The sequence below is a fragment of the Leptidea sinapis genome, chromosome 33 (assembly GCF_905404315.1).
Source record: "Leptidea sinapis chromosome 33, ilLepSina1.1, whole genome shotgun sequence".
In the NCBI taxonomy this organism is placed as follows: domain Eukaryota; kingdom Metazoa; phylum Arthropoda; class Insecta; order Lepidoptera; family Pieridae; genus Leptidea; species Leptidea sinapis.
Window position 1 is genome coordinate 8,023,138 of NC_066297.1, and position 17,046 is coordinate 8,040,183.

At 38.0% G+C, this 17,046-nt stretch overlaps 1 protein-coding gene across 1 annotated transcript in view; it reads right to left on the reverse strand.

The window, feature by feature from the left end:
* LOC126974718 (43 kDa receptor-associated protein of the synapse homolog) overlaps window positions 1-14,967 on the reverse strand; it is a 28,718-nt gene extending 13,751 nt beyond the window's left edge. Inside the window, exons 1-6 of the mRNA XM_050822310.1 lie at window positions 14,843-14,967; window positions 8,254-8,360; window positions 6,438-6,520; window positions 5,168-5,319; window positions 3,429-3,580; window positions 1,235-1,357 (exon numbers count right to left, since the gene is read on the reverse strand). Coding sequence (XP_050678267.1) covers window positions 1,235-1,357; window positions 3,429-3,580; window positions 5,168-5,319; window positions 6,438-6,520; window positions 8,254-8,291 — 548 coding nt within the window. The 5' untranslated portion in view covers window positions 8,292-8,360; window positions 14,843-14,967. The remainder of the gene's footprint in view (window positions 1-1,234; window positions 1,358-3,428; window positions 3,581-5,167; window positions 5,320-6,437; window positions 6,521-8,253; window positions 8,361-14,842) is intronic.
* Between the last annotated feature and the right edge of the window lie 2,079 nt (window positions 14,968-17,046).

Here is a 17,046-nt window from a genome sequence, read left to right on the forward strand (position 1 = left end):
TCGAGCGTAAGAAGCGTGTGGTGCGAGTGCGGTGGGTGAAGACGAGAGCGGGCGCCGGGCGAACGCCGCGCAGTGGCGGTCAGTCAGGGAAGAACTATCGAGCGAGATGATTGTGTCGCACGCGCGTGCCGAGAACACCACGATCTTTGTAAATAATTAAAAAACTTTGTGAAGTGTTCTTACCATTACAATTGTAACGTTTGTTGCTAATAATGATACCGTGTGTTTGTAAGACTGTGTTTTAATTGCTGTCGTGATCAACGTCCACACTCCACAAAGATCCTGACCATGTGATCTGTGACCTTCGTCAAATATATGTATTGTGAGGGAAGGGTTTGTATGTTTACCAACTTGAATTTGAGTGATATTCAAATTCAAAATATATTTATTTTCTCTCACAATCACATGGTATACTCAGTCTATTAAAATCGATATTACGACATTGTTTTAATGGAGATGGAGAGAATATACAAAAATTAAATATATTAAATTAAATATATTAAAAAATAAGTAAGTGTACGGTACTTGCTGATTTTATTAGGAATCATGAGGGTAGTTGTACGTGCTCCACTATCCGATAACACAAGTCGCGCTTGGGTTGACAAGCGGACAGAGACAATTGATCTTTGCTCGGACGTGGTCGATAGCACTACATATGTAAACCGTGTTTACCCTGAGTAACCAGTGATCATCAAGTCTAGTGTTGAAGTTCAATACTAGTGTCTACATATAAAACTTTACAAGCTTGCAATCGCCAGTGACGTTCACCTGGAACACCGGAGTCAGGACCTTTGGAGCTGCTGCGCCGCCGCCACTTGAGTGACGTGGGAGTGTTCAAAGGTTAGTGGATTGCATTTACTTCTTTCCTCATGATTCTGGGTTGATTGCAAGTGCCTACCGGCGACTATAGGAAACCTTAATACAGTCCCAGATATTATTCCTGAGCCCGAACAGTAAGTAATACACAAATAAAATTTGATAACAAAATTTTATGAATGATGCGGGTCTCGAACCCACGACCTCTCGCGTTCCGTGCGCGTGCTCTTCCAACTGAGCTAACCGTTCGAATGACGTATCGTCATAAAATCTTGTATGCTTTGTTAAACTCTCAGGTTGTCAGGCTTCAATTTTTTTTTATTTTTTTTTGTGTATTAATCCTACAAGGGAGGTCACTTTAAGTATAGTTTTAACTCGCTGTTTACAAATTATGACTGTAAGAGACTGCAAGATATACCTGTCCAGGCCGCCAAGAGTTTGGTGAGCTCGTGCGAGGTTTAAGTAGGCCTCGGCCCTCATTGGCGCCGAGTCCAACTCTTCAGATATGCCAAGCTGACGATTCGCGAACTCTAGCGATTCTCTGAAACAGAAAGACAGTCTTCTTATGTGTGACCAGACTTAAAGCAAGAGGCATTAATTAGTTCACCAATTTTTCCTCGGACACACAAATAACCAAAAGTACTCCGCGCCGTGATATTAGCAAGCGAAGCACCGTTATGCTAGTGTGTGTGCGGTTACGGGGGATACTAGTTACACAATTTTTTCTCCCTTAAATAATCATATATGGCCACAAATACTTATAAAGTATCGTTTTTACACTTTTTCACAACGCACGACGGCATTTTTAAAATATTTCATTGAGACGCAAACTGATCTGTCACAGGCGATGACACTTCCCATAATGGCCGCCTATCGGCCTGTAGTAGTGTTAGTATGTGCGTAGGGCTATGTATTTACACGTTAATCGGCTTTTTTTGGTACTACACTGTTATCTAAGATGACACGGAGTCCTTTTTTTTACGAATCCGTGATGTTAGTATTGGGGAATAAGGTAGTCTAAAGCCATCGGAAATGTGTAAAATTGTTTAATTAGTTAAAAATGAAACGAAAACTTATTTCTGAATGATTCATCTACCGTTCCTTGTTTGTAGTAGGCAAAGTGTAAAAGATCTAATTTTTTAGCTTATTTTTTAATACAGTTGCTCAAAAAGTGGCGTAGGTATTGCAGGGACGTAGTGTTCGGGATGTTGGCAATTACACACGCGAGCTTTTTCTTTACCTTTTCCGCACTCGTGCGTTTTCTTCCCAAACTGTCAAAATAATGTCTATTAAAAAGAAACAAACCAACCACGAGGTTTTTCCAACAAAAAAATTCATAGAAGTTTTTAGGATTCATGCAAATATTTCTTAAAAGAAGCTACTAATTTGTTTCAATATCAAATCTAAGGTTAGGTTAGGTTTTATTTCATTTCATCTCATTAATTTTCATTTTTATTTCATATCAATAAAAAAAAATCTACTGAAGACTTGGCTGTATGGGCATAGTTCCCTTTGCCTACCCCGAATGGGTAAGAAAACAAAAATATCTCTGTTTATATTCTTTTACGGTTGGCGCCATTTTGTGTTTTAATATTTTATTAAAATGCTTCATTTTTTCGCAACTGTATTAAAATCTATATATATAAAAGAGATTGCCCCGTATATAGTCACTCATCACGATATCTCTGGAACCATAAGGCGTAGAGACTCGAAATTTGATAGAAATATTCCTTTCGCCGACTAGAGATCAGCTAAGAACGGATTTAAAGAAATTCCATCCGCAAGAGTTTTATTTTTTATAACAGGACAACGTCTGTTGGGTCCGCTAGTATAATATAAAATGTTATGGATTAATAAAGTATTTTTGTAAACAAAGCTGTTTACATTACCGCTTTATAATTAACAATATTTTTAGATGGCTATACTTTGTTATCCTTAAGAAATGGACATGTGCCATCATGGACCTTTCTGTAGATAAGATACACAATTCCACCATACATTATTTTGTTAACCGACTTAAAAAAGGAGGAGGTTCTCAATTCGTCGGTATGGTCTTTTTTTGTCTCTAAGGTTTTCATTGGACAGCGTTTTCATTGAAAGCTCACAGACGACAGAATTTTCCGACTCCTCCAAAAAATATAGTTAATATGTACAAAAATATTTACAGAAACTTAAAATATATATTTACAGAAACATAAAAATATAACTTAGTAAACAGGATTCCCCACAAGACGGACCGACGATCTGGTCAAGATCGCCGGAGTAGGTTGGATGAGGGCAGCGCAGGACCGATCGTCGTGGCGATCTTTGGGGGAGGCCCTTTTTGTCCAGCATTGGACGCCTTCCAGCTGAAGTGATGATGATGATGATGAATCAGGGTTAGGGAACACTATTTTCTAAGTTTATCCGAAATAACTAGAGATATGAATTTAGATAGAGTACCTATTAATCGTATAAGATACCACACTGAAACATTGAAATGATGTAAAAATGATTGCTTAACACTATAACTTATAAGTTTGTTTTTATCAATCTTAGTGTAAGCGTCACTTACTGTCTAAATTAGTCCCAATTAGGACACTTTAATACATACAATATTAATTGTTAATTACCTATATTTTCCAAAATCCATGAAGGCCTGATATAGATGTCCAAGCAGTGAGAACTTGTCACTGCGGTGTCTGACCCCGCGCAGGGCTGACAGCCAAACCTTAACAGCCTGCCGTTGTTCATTCTGACCGTATAGTCTTACACCGCGCTCAATCTGAAAATTAAATACACAATGAACTAAAGTATTATTAATTCAAACAAAACAAATCTTGTTGCTATATTTACAATACTATGACTACATAAAATTAAAACTATGATTACGGGGAAGCGTACCAAGAATACTGGCAGCATTTCCGCGTTGGATAGCTAAGCTGATCCATTGACCGAAATAGCTGCTAGCACTTGGGTTTCCAGTATTGAGGCGCGAAGATAGTACTTTGTATATTCTCCTCGCCTCTGGTCCACACGGGGCACGAAGATGTATGACTTATGTAATACGCAATTATACTTTACAAGGCTGAAATTATAAAATTAAGGATTGAATCGATCGAAAGGTTTCTCTCGGAAAATCGTCCACCGAAAGATACTCGTATCTTCTACGGTGTCGTCTATCTGAAGATGAAGCTTACGAAATATGGTAAAGGAACTTTGTTCCAGAAATTTGCGCTTTACCTACCTACTAAAAGCGATTCAATTTGTCGTATCAACGCTCTATGACAACACTTTCCTTAATGCTTCGCCTAGAATCGTATGAAGAGGGGTCTCGAAATGTTAAGTGATTCACAATCCCGCGGTAATCTGGAAGGCAGAACCAAATTGGCTCCGAAGATATTATGGGTCATAAATAGAGCAAGGAAATCCTTCAACATGGCTCATTCTAGACCTCTTCTAAGGGCAGGTCCGTCCATATATGAAGTATTGCTTTCATCTCTGGCTTGGGCTCAGAATCAACTCGAACCATTTGACCGCGTGCAACGTAAGTCTGCTCGAATTTGCTTCGAATGTTGGCGAGTACGTTGGACATACAATCCAGTTTGGTAGGTCCAATTTCGCGAAAGGGGTCACTCGTCGAATCCAATTCGGATTCCTTCGGGAAGCTCCGTATAATTTTTAGTAAGATTTTCTAAGGGTTCTGTTTGCGAACAAGAATATCAAAGAAAGCAAAACAACGAGATACAGATAATGATGATTATATTGTTGTTATTTTAAAAAAATGGTCTACGGGTTAGAAACCAACCAAAGTGTTGTAACTATTCAATAAAACCTCATTATTATACCTCACTAAATTAAAATTGAGAGGTCTTTCTTAAAAGTATATCTATGGTTATCTATCAACTATGGTTGGTAGCGGCTTTATACAGTTCAGATTAGCCCTGTTTAACTGCGACCAATGTGTTCTATTGTGGTAGCTACTATTAACTATAAGCTCACTGATAAGATTGATTCTTTTCATGAATCTTTTTATATCTTTTGCAGTGAGCTGGCGTATCTCAACCTGAGAGTTGAACGAAGCATACAAGATTTTATGACGATGCGTCACTCGAATGGTTAGCTCATTTGGTTAAGAGTACTGGCACGGTACGCCAGAGGTCGTGGGTTGGAGCTCCGCATCGTTCATAACATTTTGTTTTTCCAATTTTTTTTTGTGTATCTCAAGTGGTTGATGAATTGGACTTCCCAAAGAGATGCTACGTTAACGTAATATAGGACCACATTCAAAGAGAATGTGTAACGGGACTTCATCTGCAATATTACACAATGTAGGCTTATGATTGAGAGGTGTTTGTTTATTAATACTTACTTTCCTTCTCGCCAAGTACTGGTCTATCCTGGACCTTACGACCCTAAAGCACTCCAGCCATCCTGCTGAAGGCCGGTGAGCTGGTCCGAACCGGGCCCCCCATCGTCCATTGCGGATCTCAGTCGGATATTCTTCGGAGAAAGAATATACTTCTGCAATTTAACATCAGAATCGTCCATACTATTACTATAGCTTTTTTATGACAATAAGGGACCAGACGAGCAAGACGTTCAGCTGATGGTAATTGATACGCCCTGCCCATTACAATGCAATGCCGCTCAGGATTCTTGAAAACCCTAAAAATTCTGAGCGTCACTACAATTGCTCCTCACCTTCACCGTGACGTCACTGCTCCCATAGCGACGCGACAAGGGCGCCTATTTCTGCCGTGAAGCAGTAATGTGTAAACATTACTGTGTTTTGGTCTGAAGGGCGCCGTAGCTAGTGAAATAACTGGGAAAATGAGACTTAGCATCTTATTTATCAAGGTGACGATCGCAATTGTAGTGCCGCTCAGGATATTTGTGATAGTGTTTCTCAAGAATCTTGAGCGGCACTGTATTGTTATGGGCAAGGCGTATCAATTACCATCAGCTGAATGTCCTGCTCGTCTCATCCCTTATTGTCATAAAACAAATAGACAAGAACCATGCATTATTATCCTCTATAAGCCTAAGAATTTGTGCCGAGTTAGTCGTAGTGGTATCTGGTATTTTATTGTAAAATAGAACACATGGTGACCTATGAAGGAGACCTTAAGTATAGCTAACTTATTAAGTGGCACGTACAGTTTATTTTTCCTTCTTGAATTGAATGAATTACACAAAGTTGGTGTTAAATTAGTTTCAAATTCAAATATTTTTATTCAAAATAGGATTTTAAATCACTTATTGAACGTCAAAAACTACCACCCATTCAAAAGAGACTGCCTCAGACCTGAGAAGAATGGGCGCAAGAAACTAAGCGGGCTTTTTTTTATATAAAATATGGATTACAATGTGATATCGTACAGTAAACATTTATAATTAGAGCCCGAGGGTGTTCGCTTTATTCCCAGTGCGTGGTGTCATTAAGAAAATCGTTTATGCTATAATAACCTTAAAGGCCGGCAACGCTCCTGTGATTCCTCTGGTGTTGCAAGAGATTGTGGGCGGCGGTGATCCCTTAACAACAGGTTTAACCGTACGCTCGTTAGTCCTCCTATTCCATAAAAAAAAAAGAAACCTTTCCCACACAAACATTTTTTAACAATTCTTTTAAATTTCAATACCTGGTTGTTCATCGAGTCGGTGCCGGGATGGATCCGGTGAGCTGATCAGCCGTGCGGCAGACAGCTGGTGTGCAGGCGCCCCGCTGGAACAGTCAAATTACAAATAATTCAAATTTAAATATTTCCAGTTTGCGCGTTTACCACTAAAAAAACCCCATTTGTCGTATCACCGCTCTTCGACAACACTTCCCTCAAAGCCTCGCTTAGTATCGGAATACTGGGTCTCGAAATCTCGAGCGATTGCCAATTTCGTGGTCATCTGGAAGGCAAAGCCAAATTGGCTTCAAAGAAACTGGGTGTCATTAATAGAGCACGGCAATACTTCAAGCCGGCCCACATACTAGCACTCTACAAAGCGCAGGTCCGGCCACACATGGAGTATTGCTGCCATCTCTGGTCTGGCGCACCCCAGTATCAGCTCGATCCTGATCTCTGGTCTGGCTGGATCACTTGGCGTTGCGTAGAGACGTCACTTCATTGTGTGTCTTCTACCGCATTTATCACGGGGAGTGTTCCTGCTCAACCTGATTCCTGCCGCCGAATTCCACCTTCGCACGACTAGCCACAAATTAGGATATCATCCCCACCATCTGGATGTGTGGCGGCACAGTGCGGTTTTCAAGGATCTTTCTTCCACGTACTACAAAGCTGTGGAATGAGCTTCCTTGTGCGGTGTTTCCGGGACGATACGACATGGGTACCTCCAAAAAAAGCGCGTACACCTTCCTCAAAGGCCGGCAACGCTCTTGTGATTCCTCTGGTGATGCAAGAGAATGTGGGCGGCGGTGATCACTTACCACCAGGTGACCCGTACGCTCGTTTGTCCTCCTATTCCATAAAAAAAATATTACCCTTAAAGCTATTATATATCTTATGAAGCTTACTAGAATTAGTTACAAGCAATCCCTTATTTCGAGTTTTATAATAATGAAAATCACTATTAAGAGTATGCAGGTAACATATTATAAAGTACGTATATAGGTCTATATGTGTAGCTATAGCGTTAAAAAAATCAAAACACGCTTAGAAATGGCGGTATTTCTGGCTTTCCCATTTAAACATATAATAAATATTATATATTATCTCAACAGATATGTCTCTATTACTAGTATATACAAAGGTACTCTGTGCTTCGTACTGTTATAACTTTCCTCTGTAGGTAACATTGCTTACAGTGCAATCCTCTTCCATCTTACTCAGCATCACACAGAAGATCATTTCCTTTATTCAACTCTCATCCTCCCATCCAGTCCGCTCCGAGTGCTCGTTAAATGAATAAAATTGTCTTTTAAAAAGCTACTCCAAGGCTCACGAATAACAGTACGCGACCACAAAGACTCGAAGCCATTCTAACCACAGACATAGATCCAAGTAGATAACCCAAATCCCTCCGTCTGTATCAAAACCAAGCGTGCCCTTTTTTTGTAACTATTGTGACGTCATTAAAATGCCAGTGCATCGAGCCTAACGTTTAGCCCGTCACGTCATCGTTAGATGGCGTTTTCAGTACATCAAAAGTCGGTATTGCTTATTACTAAAATCAGAAATGTATATACATTATAAATCATAATAAAAAATAAAATAAATGCGTCAAAGGAAGAGCTATGCTCCTCTTTTTGACACGCGAAGTACATACACTCGCGGCATCTATTTGGATCCACGTCTGTGATCCTAACTGAATATGTGTCGTTCGCACATGATCGATACAAAAGACGGTCGCAAGACGCAAGCAATACAACGGGTCGCCGCGGCAAAAGTGATTCGTTCAGTCACAGTAGGTCGATTGTATGAATTACTATCCCCTAGTAACACTTACCCAAGGAAGTCGCGCGACTCCAAAGAGTCCCATGACATGTTCCGCGGGTGTAGCCTACAGGGTCACCTGGCAGCAGGGTGCATGATGCACTTCCGCTCACACATAACCTGCAAACAAACACAGACAACACATAATAATCAAGGACTTTCTAGAGAATCCTGCCACAACACAGTAATAGAAACGGGGTGCGCCAAAGTTCACCTAAAATTTCAACTCCGATAATTGGAAATCCGAAAATGTTTTTCCTAACATTTTTCATCCTAACAATCACAATTCCTAATGTTAATAATTCCCAAGCATTCAACTTTATAACGTCAGTAGCAATAAACATCTATTATACTTTTATTTGTATTCCTATAATTTCTCAACATAACCATCGTTTTTACTATTATTCAAAGTCATATCTTTTTTGTTTAGATTTCTTTTTATGCATAATAATCAATATTATATACATTAATTTTGCGTAACTTTGTTTTCACATAACATGTAGGTATAACATATAAGAATAATAGTACCATGGTACAAGTAGTTAAATACATGTTTTCATATAAACATTTCAATTAAATAAGTTTATTATTAGCGGTTATAGCTTTCAAATAATCACTTTTATTGGTGTATTGATGATAACCTCTTTAAGAAGTTTGACTTTGACAGTTAGTGATAGCAATGAGAAATATTTTATAATTCTGTTCAAATAAAATAATAATATTCCAAATCATTTTCCAGAAACTAAAGGTACGTTAGGTTAAGTTAGAACATAAATACATATGAGCCCAGCCGCAGGCCGGGCAACACCCATTATTTATAGTCATCAGCCGGAAGACGTCCACTGCTAGATAAAGGCCTCCCCCAAATATCGCCATGACGATCGGTCCTGCGCTGCCCTCATCCATCCTACTCCGGCGATCTTGACCAGATCCAATAAATTTAATTAATTAGAACTATAACTATCATCTTCTACCCACATATATTTTTTATTACACTTGGTAAATGTTTCTTTCTGAGTATGAGTGAAAATATTATGGTGAGTATGTTTAGGGATAAAAGCGTTATGATTAAAAACAGTAGGAGTTTAAATATATTTACATTAATGATGTTATTAATTATAATTTTCGGAAACATCAGTGATATGAGCATCGCCGGTAGCACTACAAATTGTATGAATGAAAACTTTAGGATGAAAATTTTTAGGAAGAATGATCATTCGTATTACAAATAGCTATTTTTACAAATACAATTTCGGGAAAAGAACTTTGAAACGTATTTTAACTTCATACTAGAGCGTTGGAATCGACGCACTCACACATACACACGATTTACGCGGCCGCTAATTAAGGATTCGATCTCGCGGGGAAACTCCATGCATAGCCCTCTCCATTGCCCTCTGAGCGACCATGAGAGTAAATATTCAGATTAAATAAATTTTTTAAATGAAGACACCCCTTATGTCGTCACAAGAGGTAAGAGTCACGCGACAAAAAAGATAAATAATTTCTAGGTGAATATAAATGCAGATTAATAGCGCTATGCTATCTGAATTGTTCCTAATTATGTCGCAGCTAGAGTCTCTATTTCCTTAATTGATTTTGCGGAGTAAGCCTTCTGTACTTGTACTATTATGTATTCTTTGGTATTAATGTAATCCTAGAAGGCATCGGCAAGTATTACCACGATTTAGCTCTCTGGTAGTCTGTCTGTATCATAAAATGCGCTAAGCTTTTGACACTGCGTGTAGATATGATTACTATCACTATCACAATAAATAGATAATACAAACAAGATGGTGAAACCTGTTATAAAATGGCCGCCAGACAGTTAAAAAACAGTTTATTTTATAATGGTACTAGCTGACCCGGCAAACGTTGTTTTGCCATATAAAGTATAATTCACGCGATAGTTTTATAAGTAATAAAATATTGCCTTATAGCCTGTACATCATTTTGTTCTATTGTCAATAGTTTTTGCAGCGCACGCAAAAATAGGTTTTCGATTTTACGCCTTGTGTTACAACATAGCAATTTTATTACGGATCCCTAATTTTGAAAAAAAAACATAGCCTTCCTCGATAAATGGACTACCCAAAACTGAAAGAATCATTCAAATCGGACCAGTAGTACCAGAGATTAGCGCGTCCAAACAAACAAACAAACAAACAAACAAACACTGCAGCTTTATAAAATTAGTATAGATTGTAAAAACTTATGTTACGCCTGGGCCGGATTTAAGGGGAGGGCAAAAAAAGGGCCCCTCGAAAAAAAGGGCTACACAAAAGAAGGGCCCCCACACCAATAAAAACACTCGGACGGCGCCGTTCGTTAACGTTACAACTTAATTCTAGATAATACTTGTTACCGTTTATAACTGTGTATGTTAAATAACCTATTTTTGATAGATTCTTATTTTTCACAATCAATTATTTATTAAAAAATCGACTGAAGAAAAACTGTCCATTTTATTTGGAAAAAGAATTTGGGGCCAGGGGGCCTCCACTGCTTTGTTGTCCCGGGGCTGTCTCTGGCCTCTAAATCCGGCGTCGTTATATGCCATGGTACGAAACCATTCCCGTTTTTAAGCTTTTAAAATAATCCGCTAAAGTTTTATTATAGGAACCGGCGCAATGACCCATTTAATGTGACATTCACACTCAAATGAACCGCTGACCTATATATATCTATTGTACAGCCATCGTTATTGTTTGAGTTTGTTTATATTCTGGACTTATCAGGGTTGCGTAACTGAATATAAAATAAGATCTGTATGTTTTTTTTTTTAATTAATTCCGAACAATGTACTTAACACTCGTATCACTAAAGACTTCAAAAAAATCCTACTTAATGTTATAAGCACGAAACTTTGTAAGATGTATGGATGTTTGTTTGTTACTCTTTCACGCAAAAACTACTGAATAGTTTTAGATGAAACTTTAGATTAATAGTCTATTACACATTAGAATAACACATAGGCTATAATTTATAAAGTTGTAACGTGAATTATCCAAAGTATAACGAATTAAGTTGAGGGAGGGGGAAAATGTTTGTCATCTGCGAGCTATTCTGGCGTGGGTCACAAAAACCGTTGGAATTACACGTATATAATGAATAATGAAAATGTTTATCTTAAATAGTCCTATTAAGGCGTGCTTCAGCAAATATTTACCTTTTATGTGTAAGCCATTATCGCCTAAATTGTGAACCATAAATACAATAAAAATTGTTAGTTTATTTTATTGCACTTTAGGTAGTTATGAATTGTTTTTTTTTGTTATCTTAAACACTTTTATCGCTTCTTTTATTTAAATTAGATAAACATTTCTTTCACGCTACATCATTTGGACATATATTTTAATAGTTACGTGACTAACAATCGCGTGCGCGATACTATGGTGCGGTCCGGTGGCGGGCGGACTCAGGACTACTGAATAAATTTAATTAAAATTTTCCATAATAACTGGAGATCGGTACAACCTACATGGCTACATATTGGCACGCTAGATGCAGGCATATATATAGATATATTTTTAATGCTTTACAGCGTCCACGTGGAGGACGCTGCGGGCAGCACCTAGTATTTAAATATCAGAAAAATATTGAAAAATTATTATTATAATTAGTGTTTTGATTTTCGGAAAAAGTTGTCAACTAGACAAGTAATTTTCTGACTTATCTGATGATGGCACGCGCTGCCCATTATAATGGACAGACGCTCAGGAATGGCCAAACTTCTGAGCGGCAGGGCGGAGAGCATTAGTATATAAAATGTTCGAAATGTGAGTGGAGGCGTCGACGAGCGTTACCTTCCCTATGATATATGCGAGGGAAGCGATAGCTGGTCCATGAGTCACGGTCGTGAATCGGTTGCATGTGGTGCCTGGTCGGTCTTGCATTCGAGGATTTTTATCTTTTATTGAAGTGATAACTTGCTATGGGAGGGTCAGGTTGTTGTATCAAGTTTCGCGGCTAGAGCGACCTATTCTCTGCGACTATGGGTAGGAATGCATACCGCGCGAGTCTCTCTCAGATATTTATCAAGTTCCGTGGCTAGAGCCGAATGGTTCGTTGTTGTCTGTTGATGTGATGGATCCAAATAATTTTCTTAGCTGGTGAGTCAATTAAAGCTTATAAAACGTTATCTTCATCCCTGTCCAGCACTAAAATCAAATGCTAGGTAGAAAATATAACGTGCCATACGTGTATAGTCTTTACACTACACAGAAATTACTGTCGAAAACTTCTGAACTTCGTGAGCGAAACTCGATAATAAGGATAGCGAAATTAGCTTCGGTCTGAATAGTAATATTACCAGAGCTGAATATCTAAGTGATCCGACAGCCTGGTACAATATTGTATATTTGATTAAAAAGAGAAAAAAAAAACTTCCGGGAGAGTTTCTTACGCCGCTTCTTGTCTATATGTTTCCGGAGCGGTAGTAGAAATGATATCAAAAAGAATTCGAAAGGAATCAATTTTGTGAAAATAAACGCCTTTTATGCTTTTTATGCCTTTTACCGCATACCCACTCGATTTATTCTACCGCAGGCGGTGGCGTATACCGCTTAGATTTGAATTGACCAAACCATTACTTCTAAGCTAATTTATCTCCATCGCGTGATCGAAGATCGATTATCCATTTCCTTCTTTTGGTATTACAATAAACTATTAATACAATGATGCTATTTATCAACATAATTAACGAAAATTTAAACATGATAGTTTTAACATCATATAACTAAGTATTGTAAATATTAGCTATATTTAATAATTGTTTTGTTGAACTGATCACAGAGACATCATTGAATATATGTCTTTTGGTCGACATAACTATGTCAATCTTATTTTTGGTGGCACCATCGGGGCTGATCCAAGTCCATTTGCGTTGTTCTGGCTTCATGAAGAAGGAGTTCGTCATATAGAGATCCTCCTTCTCCATGAAGTCAGCCAGCATCCGGCCTCGGGCGTTCCGATTTCCAAAACCAAATTGCCCCACTCTCAACTCATCGCCGCTACGTTTGCCCAGTTTTGCGTTAAAGTCTCCCATGACAACGGTGAAGTGGGTCTTAGGAGTGTGAATAGCTGTTGAGTTGTCCTCATACATGGCCTCCACCTCCTCTGAATATATTGAAGTCGGAGCGTAAGCGTGAATGACCTTCAACGAATACCATTCAGTAATTCTGAGTATTAGGTACGCTACCCTAATCAACACGCTCCCCACCTCATTTACGTTGTTGACGAGAGACTTGTGAACGACGAACCCGACACCTCCCTGGGACAGTTGGTCGCCCTCCCGGAAGTAGAGCAGATGTCCGGAATTTAGGATTATCGAGTCCTGACCCTGTCTTCGGACCTCAGATAACCCCACTCCATCCCATCGTAATCTGCTCAAAGCTTTCTCCAATTCCTCCAACTTCTCGTCGGTCCGCAGTGTCTTGACATTGTATGTTGCCACTTGCCAGGCCCAATGGTCTTGGTTTATGGTAGCGTTACCGCACCCGGGGATTCTTAGTACCCCCTGCCCCGTCACTTATGTGGCCACCACGAGCGGAGCTGCTGGGGACTGGGAGGCCTGAGCCTTATAGGGTCTGTCTTGTTTTTGGGAAGTTTTGTCGAAGTTGGGTTGCTTTCGAAAGATGCTACTACCCATCCTCCGTTCCTTGTCGCTTAGTCGCCTCTTACGACACCCACCAGAGGAGATGGGTTGGTGATATTCTGATGCGTCACCACACGCGAAGTAATATATTTTATACTCACTAAATACCTCTACTAACAATTTGACCATTGCTTAAGTTTGCATTATATAAATCATAAATATTAATATTACAGTTTATTAAGAGTTATTAAAGCTCAAATTCCTTAGAGCAATTCATACCCAAGTCATCTAAATAATTCTTTAAATTGTAAAACGATTTTTCTATTAGTTTATGATGTTGTTGTTTGATAATTACTATAATAATAGGTACATCTAAATTACAATGTTTTATGATTTGTTGATATTTAGTAAAAAAATCATTGTTAAAAAACCTTAAAGACCCTATAATGAGAATTTTTCACATTGTTATATAAATACCCTAACAGGTCTTGTAGCTAATAAAAGAACTAATTCCACAGCCTCCAAAAAAATAAATATTCAATAATAATACACACTTTTATATAAAAAAAAAACTTGAAAATTTTTATTAGAAAAAGAGAAATATATCTACTAAAAGTTTCGAAGGACTTCTCCTTGAAATATTTCACAGCCTCGAAACAAAAAGATTTCAATAACCTATATAAATATATTTTTACGTAAAAATATATCTAACGCGATTTGTTCGTACAAATAATTTCTTATGTACATCGCATATTATGACTCACCAATTTCATTTAATTGTTTTATCAAAATTTTTGTGATTTTCCTAATGTAATATAGGAGATATTTAAAAAAAGGCTTAAATTGAAAGAAAAAAATAAGGCTTCAGTCCAATTCGAGACTTCATTACAGTCACAATAATTTTAATAAGAATTTAAGTCCATTTATAACTTTTCACGAATCCCTAACCTAATATACGTCAGAAGAAGGTCAGATCTTTAAATAGTATTTAAAAAATGCTACTTACAGCTTAAGAATTATCACCACAGGTATCCAATTTTGGTCACAGTTTTCTGTCACAATCTCGTCCCGATACGTTTGTTTTTGAAGATTTTATAGTTAATTTCATAGGAGCAATGCTTAACACACCCTGATATCGCGAAAGTGCGGGCGAAGATGAGAAATGAATGGAGACTTCGTGAATTATTTATTTATATTCATGAATTGAGTAGATGTTCAGTGTTCATTCTTCAGCACTTAAATACCAATAATTTGTCTTTTTTATAAAACAAAGTGAGTGAGAAGAAATGTAACTTAAATTAAATTAAGCAAGTAGATATGTATTTAGTAAAATGTTTAAGGTCTAATAAATAAATAGAAATCACATTGTATTGTTAATATCTTCTTGGGCACTATACTCTCGACAAAGTGTTTATAATGTAGTTTAAGAATTATACGTTTCGTAATATCTTAATTAAATTCAAATTCGTATATTTTTATTACCAATCGGTTTTTAAATCTTTTTTTTTATGGCATAGGAGGACAAACGAGCGTACGGGTCACCTGGTGTTAAGTGATAACCGCCGCCCACATTCTCTTGCAATACCGAAGGAATCACAAGAGCGTTGCCGGCCTTTAAGGAAGGTGTACGCGCTTTTTTTGAAGGTACCCATGTCGTATCGTCCCGGGAATACCACACAAGGAAGCTCATTCCACAGCTTTGTAGTACGTGGAAGAAAGCTCCTTGAAAACCGCACTGTGGAGGACCGCCACACATCCAGATGGTGGGGATCATAATCCTAATTTGTGGCGTGTCGTGCGAAGATGGAATATGGTGGCAGGAATCAGGTTAAACAGCTCTTCGGAACACTCCCTTTGATAAATGCGGTAGAAGACACACAATGAAGCGACGTCTCTACGCAACGCCAATTGATCCAGCCGTTCACAGAGCACTGGGTCCCCAACAATTCGAGCTGCTCTGCGTTGCACGCGGTCAAATGGATTTATCATACTGCTTTATCATGTTCCTCAATAATATACCCGTCCAGAGGCTGACAAGTATAGCATGTTATGCCGATGACACTGCATGTTTTACGTCATCTGAGGATATGGATTTGATCATAAGCAGATTACAACTTGCCATAGATCAACTCTTAGATTACTTTAGAACCTGGAAGCTGAAGATAAATGAATCTAAAACTGAAGCCATCGTTTTCACTCGTAAACGTTGTCTCCCAAGACGTAAACTGAAAATTGGTGACTTTCAGGTACCGTGGAGTCCCTCTGTAAAATACTTGGGTACCTTTCTGGATAACAAAATCAATTGGAACGTAAATCTTACAAATCTCCATATAAAAGGTATAAAATCACTCAATGCCTTATCTCCTGTACTTAATAGACGCAGTCAACTAAGCAGCCATACGAAACTTAGAATTTATCAGACACTGGTTCGACCATGCATTACATATGCGTGTCCTGTATGGAGTAATACTTCCCCTCGCAACATTAATAAACTCCAAGTCATTCAAAATAAAGCAATAAAATACGCCTATAACCCACCCTTCCGTACCAACTTGCAAAACCTTCACCTACAGATTGGTTTTCCAAGAATCGACACGTACATCTACAAACTGAAAAATTTTACATACACAAAAATCCCGCCAGTAAAAATAAACTAGTGAAAAATTTGTGTAAAATACCAAAAACCCGATTGTCTTCTATCGATAAGCATAATAGCATCCTCCATCACTATTAGTTTCTATGAGTGCAATGAATCACCTTTTAACAAAAGTGTAAGTCGTCCACTAGTCCGGCGCCCCTACGCTAAAACCGACCGTATTAACAGTATTAAGGACGGGTTGTTCTAGCCTGCTCGCGCGCTTGCTCGAGTTTACTGAACCGGTTCGCGATTCTCGCTGTTTCTTGTCACAACGTAACATCACCTGTGCGTATGTTACTAATCCTAATAATTACAATTTTGTTTATAAATGAATTGCTGCCACTAAAGCTTTCATAATGTAAATATACTTGACTTTGTTTGTTACTTTATATGTCCTTTATGTTACTTTATTATAATAATTTCTTTTTATAAATTTTAAATGAGTCTTGGCACTTTTAAAAGAATATGTATTTTAAAATATTATTATATTTATTTACTAGGTTACACATACTAGCTAATAAGTCTGTAATTAATCTTATTTGTAATAAAGAATATTTGAAATTGAAAAAAAA